This window comes from Suncus etruscus, chromosome X (assembly GCF_024139225.1).
Source record: "Suncus etruscus isolate mSunEtr1 chromosome X, mSunEtr1.pri.cur, whole genome shotgun sequence".
Lineage (NCBI taxonomy): Eukaryota > Metazoa > Chordata > Mammalia > Eulipotyphla > Soricidae > Suncus > Suncus etruscus.
The window spans coordinates 99,501,223-99,513,403 of NC_064868.1; the positions used below are offsets into that span (position 1 = coordinate 99,501,223).

Genomic DNA, 12,181 nt, shown 5'->3' on the forward strand with positions numbered 1-12,181 from the left:
TTCAAGTCTTTGGGATTGGGCTGGAGTGATATCACAGGGGTAAGGGCAAGGCACCTTGCATCTGGCTACAGTGGTTTTAATCTTGGTTCAAATCCCAGACACTACAAGTGTTTCACCAAGCATTATCAGGACTGGCTCCCCAACAGAGAACCAGGAATAGCCCCTGATCACTGCTGGATGTTACTCATACTGTCTCTCCTCCACTCTGTCTCTCTGTCTCTCTCTGTCTCTCTCTCTCTCACACACACACACACCTTTATGTTTTAGGAGTCCCTTCTCTCAGGTCTACGTTATCCTTTACAAGAGCATAGAGACTACTCAACTCAGGTCTCTCTCCCTTGGTCAAAAAGTGAAAGAAATAGTCATAAAGAGTGCTTATAGAATGAATTAGGCCTTGAAAGGCTTCATGTCTGAATGTTTAACTCAGACCTTGTACTTCCAGTTAGTAAAAGAGGGAGGAAGATTGAAAGGATTTTTTGAAAGGCTTGAAAAGCTTCATGTCTGAATGCTAACTCAGACCTTTACTTCTGGTTAGTGACAGAGGGAGGAGGTGGGAAAGGATTTCCCCCAGTCACCATGGCAAAGACAAGGCTGCTGCTTTAGTAAGCACTAATTCTTTGGCTATGGAGCACTTGCTGAAATACAAAATGCTATGGACATCCTTAATAAGAGGTTATAGGCACAATTCTCTCCAATAGCAATGGTTGTATAAACTGTCGACAATTGACCTTTCTTAAGATTCTCATTTAGTGTCTTAAATGCTTTAAGGAGCAAAGAGCAGACATTCTGCATCAGATGAACACAGTAATTGTCCCAATAACAGAACAAAACTACCTCTACATTGTGTTTTTTCTTTTCAGTTCATAAAGGTAAATTGAAACAGTTACAGTATTTTCTTAGAGAAAGTCACTACCAGTATTAGTTTTGCACCGAAACCTTTAAATGAAATCATTCTTTATGGGCCCAGAGAGATAGCTCAGCGGCGTTTGCCTTGCAAGCAGTCGATCCAGGAGCAAAGATGGTTGGTTTGAATCCTGGTGTCCCATATGGTCCCCCGTGCCTGCCAGGAGCTATTTCTGAGCAGACAGCCAGGAGTAACCCCTGAGTACCGCCGAGTATGGCCCAAAAACCAAAAAAAGAGAAAAAAAGAAATCATTCTTTATGGGGCAGAAACTTGCCATTCAATATGTCTTCCAAAGTATATGTTTTTATTTTCCCTAGCTATATTTTCTAATAATAGGTGGGTTAGAAAAGTAAGTCTTTAGCCTTGGTTCATGGAATTATGATATACTGTACAGAGAACATTTTATACATTGTAAAGACAGCAGACAGATCTGAGTATGAGATGTGTCAATCTTCTCTTGACTCTTCAGAGAAATTTATGTCCCTTTTTTTGAGCAAGGACTTCTTTGATTGGCTTTGTTTTCATTTACCTAAGGTAGTAACTAAATATGGATGAACTATGGAAATGAAGATCCTTGGATATGTGTGGCTTTCTTTTGTAAGAGGAATCCCTGAGAGCTAATAATGTGACTGAGCTCTCTGTTCATAGGTGACATTTTTTAAGTCCTGGGCACCTTAAATAAAACAGAATTACTTGCAATCCACCATAAAAGTTACAGAAAGGGGGTAAAAGGAAAAATATCAGTAGGATTATGATTCCCTGAAAGGAGTCTGGTCATTTCTAAAATACTAACATTTCTGTAGCTGCTTCTTAAACACAGGACGATTCCTTATTGAATCAGTGAGATATTTTTTATGTGCTCAATTTCCTAAATGTATTGTGCACTGATTAGAAAAACAATGGGAATATGAACTTTGTGAATGATACAGAATATTTTTAATTACATTGTGCCACTTCTTGTCAATTTTTCTTCCCTATCTACTTGAAATGATTAAAACAGCTTTTGAAACTTATGACAAAAGTTACTTTACTTCTTTTCTCGATGTTATTATAACATCATGATTTACCATGTTGTTCATAATACAGTCCTTTTATGCATTAAATGTTCCAACGTCAATCCTACCACCACTGTGACCTTCCCTTCGTCAGGGTCCCCACTCTCCCACAATAGCCTGCCTCGATGCAGCGACCAAGAAATTTACTGCAGATTGTCACAACAGAGTTAGATCCTGATGCTTTGAAATGCTAGGTCCTCTTTCTTTCTTTCTTTCTTTCTTTCTTTCTTTCTTTCTTTCTTTCTTTCTTTCTTTCTTTCTTTCTTTCTTTCTTTCTTTCTTTCTTTCTTTCTTTCTTTCTTTCTTTCTTTCTTTCTTTCTTTCTTTCTTTCTTTCTTTCTTTCTTTCTTTCTTTCTTTCTCTGTCCTTACTTCTTTTCTTTTTTCTTTTCTTTTCTTTCTCTTCTCTTCTATTTTCTTTTCTTTTCTTTTCTTTTCTTCTTTTCTTGTTGGTTGCACCTGGTGGTGGTCAGGGGCTATTCTTGGCTCTGTCCTCAGAAATCCAGAAATCGCTCCTGGCAAGCTCAGGGGAATATATCAGATGCTGGGAATCGAACCCAGGTCTGTCCTGGATCAGCTGCATGCAAGGCAAATACCCTACCACTGTGCTATCTCCCGACCCTCTTTCTTTCCTCTTTTGTATCTAGTTAGTTTGCTACCTTGTCCAAAAGAATTGAAAATGCTCTATAGAAATACACATAAGGAAAACTAGACAGGGCTGGCTAGATAGAAGTGCAGCTAAGGCCTTGCAAGTAGCTAATCCAGGTTTGATCCGAATTATTACATAGGCTACTCCTTTACTTCCACTACAGCCAGAATTCAGCACTGAGCACTATAAGATGTGGCTCCCAAACCAAGCAGACAAATCAATTTGAAAAAAGATACACAGCACAGTTGAAATACACCCTGGGAATAACCAGGCAAAGTAGAAAACACAGGCAATATTTGTAAAATGAAACCGGGCTCACTTGTAGCAAACAAAGTGCTAACAGTGGTACAAAATCAGTTATACTTGATAGAGTCAGACTGTGCCTTTAGTGTCTGCTCTGTAGCAACAAATGTGATCTGAGAAAAATGATTGAATGCATGAATCACAGTGTCCAGAAGGTTCAAACACACCAGTTTTTTCTTCCTCAGAAAAGCTAATAGAGGGTAAATAATAGAACTAATTGGGCTAATGGGGCCTATGGGTGGTCAACCCTGACAGTCGTAAATTATCTGATAGTTAGGCACATTCTTTTCTTATTTCTTGAGCTCTTCTGAGTGAATCATATGACTTGTCTTTTCTGTTCTGTAATAGCCTTTGTGGCGAGGAATAGTATATTGAAAGATCAGTGCAGTCATCCCTGAAAAGTAGCATTTTGATTATGTATTTTTTTTTCATTTTATTTTCTACATTGTGATTTATGGTGCAGGCCTCAAGCCATCACCCCACACCCTACACCAGAGTGTCGCCTCCTTTCAGCAGGTTCATGTGTGCCCTTCCCAGCAATTCCATTTCTTAGTATTTAGGCGCCAAGTTAGAAAACGTCCAAAACATGATCATATACACTTATGTTCTGGGCGTAGGCCAGCATTTTACAAAATGGTTTATATGTATTCACAACTTATTTCAAAGCTTTGTCAAGTCAACTTAAAGTTACACAGCACACAAAAATGCCAAAAACAAAAAAAATCCAACAGAAATGAGGACAGCAGTTTTAATCTTTGCTCTATGAACTGTGCTAGAAAATGTTGAGGCTTTCCAAATCCAACTTCATTGTTTTTATGTGGCTTCTTTTTAAAAAAATCATTCGGTATTCAAAAATAACATTAAAATGTGTTACCTATTTGGGTGCTGTGGTCCATTAACTTTTCCCGGTGCTTTTTTCCAATTAAAATTACATCAATGCCATATGGCATCTATTGTATGCTAAAATTCTCTAACTCCTGAAAAAAAATGGCAAAGCAGATTGAGGGAAGAGGAACTGAGTTGGGGCCGGAGAGATAGCATGGAGGTAAGGCGTTTGCCTTTCATGCAGAAGGTCATCGGTTCGAATCCCGGCGTCCCATATGGTCCCCCGTGCCTGCCAGGAGCAATTTCTGAGCATGGAGCCAGGAATAACCCCTGAGCACTGCCGGGTGTGACCCAAAAACTACAAAAAAAAAAAAAAAGAGGAACTGAGTTAACACATTGCTAGTCATTGAAGACTAATGTACAAGATCCAGCTTTGCTCACTGGGGAGGAATTAATAATTTTTCTCTCTTTAGAATATTGTTATATTGAAACAGAAATCTACCTGATTATTAGAGTTTCTTTTTGCTTCCTTCACTTCGTCTTCTCTATTACTGAGATTATTAGTGTTCATCATGTACATTTGTTAGGATAATTGAACCTATAAATATATATACATACATATATATGTGTATATACATATATATATTTGGGGGGCTACTCCTGATTCAGTGCTCAGGGACCAGTTCTGTGTTTAGTAGACCGTGTAGTATCAGGGATAGAACCCAGGCTTGGTGCATCCACTGCAGCCCTTTGAGCTCTCTCTGACATATATATATATATATATAATTTAAAGCAAAGATTTTTTTATTGATTACCACTTAGAAAAATAGAGTTAAGCCTTCCAGTATTACAGAAACTAAAATGACAATTTTCAGGGTACTATCATCAAAATAAATCTAAAATTTTTGGGAAAATATTGATTATGGTATTTTTTCATATAAGTTAAAAAGTACCACATTTCATCTTATATAATTTTATTTTTTATGTTTTAATAATAATTTTAATTTTGACCAAAGTGGATTACAAATCAGTCACAGTAAAATTTTAGGTATATAATGACATTGAATCAGGGGCATTCCACCACCAATGATATCCTCCCTCCCCCCCGCCCCATTCCCAGCATGCATCCCATATCCTCCTCCCCTGTCCCCGGAGCTGCTAGTATAAGTGGTCCCCTCTGAGAAACCTGATATATTATTGTTTATAAAAATCCATAGTTTACATTCAGTCACTCTCACTGCTTTGGGTTGTCAACAGTGCACACAACATACAGAACTTTATTATCATCCTCAAAAGTCTTGTGCTCTACCTATTCACTCCTTTCCAATGGAACTACTCAAGAACATGCTTGTGCAATTTTTTGTGTGGACACATATTTTTTCACTCAATTTGGTAAAGGTCTTGTAGAACAATTGCTGAATGCCAGGTTATAGGATTAGTTTTGTTAGCAACTGTCTGACTGTCTTCTAGTGCCTACATACCAGTATTTGGTATTCTTGGTGTTATGAATTTTAGCCATTCTAATCATTGGGTACTACTATCTCATTGTTTTAATGTGAAATCCCCTTGTCAATTTGGATTCTTATATATTGATCTGTGAATCCTGCATTTTAGCTTCTACAGTGTATTAGTACAAGGGAAAGTCTTGGTTAATTTTTTTGGCTTTTATACAGGCCTGCATGCCATTTTTTTCTGGCCTTTTTCTTTATATTATTATGATGGTTTTGACATGGTTAAATCATGTTGTTAATGTTTGTGGTTTCACTGAACAGGGTTTCTGCACCTCATCAACACCACCAAAATATCCAAGACTCTCTAATACCATCTTTGTCACTTGTAGAATCACGTTCATTCACCCCAACCTTCCCCCACTGCTTAGTAATCAGTTGTGAAAAATAATAGTTTTGCATTTTCATCCTTTAGCCTTTGAATTGTATCCCAGCTATTGCATAGCTGGAATCTTCAGAACCATATTGAAAGGAAGTGCTGATGGAAAGAGAGGAGGAAAGCTTGTGTGTTTTACAGAACTGTGTTATTTTGTTTATGAGTGATTTTTCTGTTATTAATTTGTAATTTAAATCCACTGTGGTTTGAGCATACTCTTTGATTTATCTATGCTTTTAAAGGTAGGTCCAGATGATGGTCTACTGGGTGAATGTTTCCTGTGAATTTCAGGAGGTGGATTTTGTTGCGGGGGAGCCGAGTAGCCTATAAATGTCAATTAGATCTAGTTGATGGATGGTGCTATACTATTCCAAAAGACCTTTACTTATTTCTGCCCGATGGATTTGTCATTTATTGATAGTGGAATGTTGATGTCTCCAACTATAAGTGTGCATTTGTCTGTTTCTCCTTGAAGTTCTCAGTTTCTGCTTCAAATATTTCAATGTTCTATTGTGAGGGGCATTCAACTTAAGAAGCATGTTTTCTTGGGGAAATGGACTCCTTAATCATTATGGAATGCCCCTCTTTATCCTTGACTATTTCTTTCTTTATCCTTGACAATTTCCAGCTTAGGCTGGAATGCAGCACCTAGGCTGTTTTCTTAGTTGAGATTAGCCTGGTGTGTCTTCTCCATTCCTTTAGCTTATCCTTATGTTTAAGACATGCTTCTGGTAGACAACATTTAGCTGGGACTTACTTTTATGTCTACTCTGGTGGTCGCTGCCTTTTACTTTGTACATTTCCACGATCCATATGTCAAGGGATCAGTGAGGTTATTGGATTGATTTCCATTAAGTGTATAGCTGCTGCATTCCAGTCCTTGCACTTTATCTTTTTTTCTGGTTATTTTAATCTTCTCTCTTTCTACTGTCTTTTTTTACTTTTAAAATGTATTTTATTTTATTTTAATGTTGGTGTCTCCCAAGCAGTACTCAAGGTCTGGGGACCCCCTCCTGGTAATTCTTGGCCAGTCAGACTGGAAGTTCAATGCAAAGGCTTAAGGATGCAGGGTTGCTTAGGTCCTGTGATCTGGAGACCACCAGAATTGCTTCTGGCCATTCCCATGGAGTTTTGTGGTATTGTGATTGAATCAGGTATACTGGATCCATGGCATGTACCTTACCCTCAACTGTTTTTCTGGTATACACCATAGTTTTTCTGATCCTACTTAAAAAAACAGGTAATCCATCACACAATTTATGTATCCCATCACATCTTAATGGTCATGTCTTATGCCTCTTTGAACACTGTCATTAATGGAAGACATAAAAAGCGTTACAGTGCCCCTATTATAGTTTTCAGGATGGTGATGGTGGTATCTACTATTCTTGAACCCTTCTCTATCGATATGTGAAAAATTCATTTTCTTTTATATATTTATCTGTATTTTCTCCTATGTATATTACAAATAGAAAAATTTTAGTTCAGCACCAGACTTTTCATAATCTGATTTTGCATTAATCCAGCTTTTCATGGACCTAATGCTTCCCTCTGCCTCCGAGAAAGACAAGAAAACTTTCCAGCATTGAAGCAGACCTTATTTATGACCCAAAAATCAGTGATCATAACTTTCTTGTACTCTTTCTAGACCTTGGCTTTATTTTTTAAAACCTCAATTTTCCAAGAAAAAAAATAGAGCATTGCTTTATACTAGGTATCGGTTCTTCTAGGGCACAAAAGGATCTTTGCCAAAAGAATTACGCATTGGTTATGATGGGGTTTATTGTCTTGTAGTGTAGAAAGAAGATGCACAGTTCTGTTGGAACTCTGTGTTTGGAGAAACCCAAAGATGGTCTAAATGCATTCTGAGCTGTAAAACTGGGCTCACATAGCACCTGGACCTGGGAGTCAGCCATTGCTGTTACTCATTGTGTAGAATAATTTAGAATCTTTTGTGATTTCCTTTTCTAATTACTCTGCCTTAAAATTGGTTAGAGCAGTACAGTCTTCAGTGCCATTGATCTTGCACATTGGAGAACAAATCCCCCACACTAAAGGAGAAATCTGCAGATCATTTTAGGGTACCTAAAAGGGTAGCTTTACAAACTAGTACTAGCCCGGTATTTTAACTTATGCTGCCCTAAAGTCAAGTTCAAAGTAAACCTAGACTTTATCTGTGATTTCTTCTAGTTTATTTCCTTTGGGAGAGGAGAAATTAATGGGAATATAATGAGTGTGCAAAAAACCTTAATGTTCCGTATATATTTTGAGAATATTTGTATTGATTATAGAGCTAAGGGTAGCTAGAGTATAAAACTTGCTGGGAGCCACTAGTTTGAATTGACTACATTACCATCATGTGACCCTGGGAATGTATTTAACCTCTGCCCAGCTTTCATTTCATCATCTTTAAATAGAGAAATGCAGACCAAAACTCTGAAGCTCATCATAAAATGCAAATGTGGTAATGCACTTGGAAATGTTTTTGTAAATACCAAGCCATAGGCTCATTAGTACTTTCAAGACCTTGATGATGTATCATTTGTCTTCACCTAACCAGCCTTTCTCTGTACCTTTAGTTAGGACTTAACACAGAGCCTACGAATAAGAAAGGATCATTAGTTAAGATAAATGACTATGAATAGATTTGGGCAGGTCTTTTCCAACATTTCTGATGATTGTAAAGGTGTTGTTCCTTTGTTTTAGGCTACACAATCGTCTTAGACTCATTCAATCTTTCTCTTCAATGATGGAGTAGGAAGTAACATCTGGCTATTAGGAGGAGATGTTACAAGATAGATAAATTTCATTGGAATTGCTTAATATTCGAAAGCAAACAAAGCAAAACAAATGGACCTGTAGCAGTTGATGAACATGAAGATTAGCTTTCTCAAGTGGGCTTGGAAACCCAGTAGAATTGCACCGCCATCTGTTCACCATTGCTGGCAATGTCATAAGCCCAAGGGAAGAATCCTGTGAGGATGTCCTACCTTGTGAGGGATCTGGGACAGATGGTGGCAGTACAATCTCGAGCCTACTTTTGCCACAGATGACTGAAATGTTGGACTAAGCAATCCCCAGGAACTATTGGAGGCTGGTCTCTCTAGTAGTCTGAAAGTGGTAATAATTTGATTTTTCAAGGCTCATGAATGAGCCTCATTTGGAGGACATCTGTCCTGGCCCTTTGCACTCTGGAAGGCAATGGGAGAAAGCGCTTAGTTAATTTTCTGTCCTCATGAAACTTAGTGAATTTTGTTTCATTTGTTTTAAAGTTCTGTGTTATCAGGATGATCTCACTTATCTGTAAAATATAGAATAACTGAATGAGGAAATGTAATGTAGCAAGGGGGATGACCAGATCACCCTTGGCCCTAGAGCTTAAAAGAGAGGACAGAGAAGAAAAGAAATCAAGGTAGGAAGGGAGAAGATAAGAAAAGAAAGTAACGGGGACCAGGCATCAGAGCATCTGTTATATTGGTGATGTGGGAGAGTGATCAAGTTTGACATTCAAAGCATCGACTCAGCAACATTGAAAACCTGAGATCTAAGCTGCAATCACCAAACTTTGTCATATGCCTGTTGAAATGGCAAGCAGGGGGTGGGATGGGGAGGGATGATGAAGTATATGAGCACTGAGGATGGGAGTTGATATTGGTGGTGGGATTGGTGTTAAAATATTATATGCCTGACATATTACCAATAACTTTGTAAATCACAGTTATTTAAATATAATAATAATAAAATGTTCTATTTTTCTTTGAAAAGTCTATTATTGAGGTGGCTTTCACCTTTCCTCAAGGAAATGGACAACTTGGCTTCTTTAGGGTCATGTGTGAGTGAATTGTTTCAGTTGGAAGAAAATGAAACAGCGGCATTATGACTTTCTCTTTCTGATCAATGGCACTGGTTGGGGCTATGGCTTGGCATGGGGGCAATAGATATAATTGTATATTGGGAGTCTTTGGAGAGTAGAGAAGGCTTTTAAGACATGTGTTAATTGAACTTAAGCAAGGAAACTTAAAAGTTATCTTTCCAGATGTTCAGGTTGCAAAAACCAGAGGTATTATTTTCAGCACCAAATATATAGATGAATACATGGAATGTTCTTTCCATCCAGATACCCATGTAGGGGATAAATTCCATTTCCTGTCTGGCAATCTGCTGGAGAGTTCTCTTTAAAGTTATCTGGAGAAAATCTACCCCAAATGATTCAATTTGTGATAACTTTTATTCCTTGGCTAAGAAATTGCCTCTCCTCCAGGGCTGAACAAGCTTAAATTGTTATGTGAGCTGATATTATATATGGTCTATGGTCAAATATTTCTCTGTCGAAAAATGAAATGTTTTGAAATACAGTGTCTTTCTTCCTGAATAAATCCATGCAAGAAAGAGAAATAACTTCTCATGGAGCCAATATTGAATCAATATTTTTACAAGAGGTCAAAGTGTTAACTGAATCCTGACTTTTCTCATTTGAATATAATTTGTGTGTTTAAGAATTTATGTGTGCTTCATTTGGACTTCATGATCAGAAGGAAATTTGGATTTACAGACACCCAAAACTTGCAAGAGTAACAACAATGCTTGACACGAATATGATGTCACTATGGAAGGCAACAGAACTTTCATCATTGCCACAACAGAAATTGCAACTTCACTTGTACTTGAATTTCAATGTGTTGATGTGTGTGCATTTCTCTCTTCTTTTCCAGAGGCTTTTGAAATCGTAGTGCGCCATGCGAAGAACTACACCAATGCAATGTTCAAGAACAATTATCCAAGCCTGACACCGCAAGCTTTTGAGTTCGTAGGAGAGTTTTTCACCGATGTGTCACTCTACATCCTGGGTTCTGATATCAACGTGGATGACATGGTCAATGAATTGTTTGATAGCCTGTTTCCAGTCATCTATACACAGCTCATGAACCCCGGCCTACCTGAATCTGCCTTAGACATTAACGAGTGCCTCCGCGGAGCCAGACGAGACCTGAAAGTGTTTGGCAATTTCCCTAAGCTTATCATGACCCAGGTTTCCAAGTCATTGCAAGTCACCAGGATCTTCCTGCAGGCGCTGAATCTGGGCATCGAAGTGATCAATACCACTGATCACCTGAAATTCAGCAAGGACTGTGGCCGGATGCTCACCAGAATGTGGTATTGCTCCTACTGCCAGGGACTGATGATGGTGAAACCTTGCGGTGGCTACTGCAATGTGGTGATGCAAGGCTGCATGGCAGGCGTGGTGGAAATTGACAAGTACTGGCGAGAATACATTCTGTCCCTCGAAGAACTGGTGAACGGCATGTACAGAATCTACGACATGGAAAATGTGCTGCTTGGCCTCTTTTCAACAATCCACGATTCTATTCAGTATGTCCAGAAGAATGGAGGAAAGCTCACCACTACCGTGAGTACCAAAAAAGGGGTCTCCTGCTGTGGGTAGGTGCTGCTGGGGAGAAGTTAGTAAAGATCAGATAATTGGCAGGAATGATTGCTGGCCAAAACCAGTGCTTCTTCTCCAAGAATATTTTTCAAGGTTATAGGTAACCCCTCATTGCAAACATGGTGAGGCATGGCAGGAAACTGGGAGCCAGCAGGTAGGTTTGGAGCTACTGGAAGGAAAAAAGGTTGAAATGCAGCCAAGGCCAAAAAAATGTTGAGAAATATTGCTTTCACTGATCTCATAGAAGTGGACATTATTGTTAAGAAGGCATTGTTAGGGACTTGGTGAGACAGTAAGTGGTTAAGGGGGTCGCCTTGCATGCAGCCAACTGAGGTTCAATCCCCAACATCTCATATGGTACCCTCAACATCACCAAGAGTGACTTCTGAGTCACTGAGACTTCTGAGAGTTCTGAGCTCTGCAGCAAGGAGTAACCCAAAAGTATCACTGGGTGTGGCCCAAAAGTTAAAAAAAATATAGAATGGCGTTGTACTGGAACAAGAGATTAAGCAGTGGGTAGGGCAGTAATCTTGCATGTAGCCATCTCAGGTTCATTCCCCAACACCCCATATGGTTTAAAACCCTAGCCAGAAGTGATCCCTGAGCACAGAGCATAACAAGTTATGGACTTAAATAAAACAGAATGAAGCAAAAAATTTTAGTTATAAATCCTGCTTTCACTTTAACATCAGGGCCTAAGACATATAGTACCATGGTTAGAGCATTTGACGTGTAATGCAGCTGACCCAGCTTGGATCTCCAAATCCCTAAGCCCCACTAAAAGTGCTTCCTGAGCACTGAGCCAGCAGTAAGCTCTGAGCACAGCTGGATGTGGTCCAAAAATCATTAAAATTTATGTATTCATAAATCCTCCTCTAATTCTAATTCCAGGCATAAGAGATAGTACAGCATATAGAGTGCTTGCATTATACACAATTGATCCAGGCTCAATCCCTAACAATGCCTATTCTCCTCATCACAGAGCTAGGAGCAGGCTCTGGGCACAGCTAGAAGTGCCCAACATTCCACTGCCCCCATAATCGGTAATAACTCTGCTTGCTTGCTTATTGTCAGTCCTTAGTTAAATACTTTTCTTTCTTCCCTTTTTTTAGTTTTTGG

At 38.7% G+C, this 12,181-nt stretch overlaps 1 protein-coding gene across 2 annotated transcripts in view; it reads left to right on the plus strand.

Annotated features, from left to right (window-relative positions):
- Positions 1-12,181, plus strand: part of GPC3 (glypican 3) — a 439,048-nt gene that overhangs the window by 223,596 nt on the left and 203,271 nt on the right. For both annotated transcript variants that reach the window (XM_049766670.1, XM_049766671.1), the window contains one exon: positions 10,332-11,026. In XM_049766670.1, the coding sequence (XP_049622627.1) occupies positions 10,332-11,026 (695 nt within the window). The remainder of the gene's footprint in view (positions 1-10,331; positions 11,027-12,181) is intronic.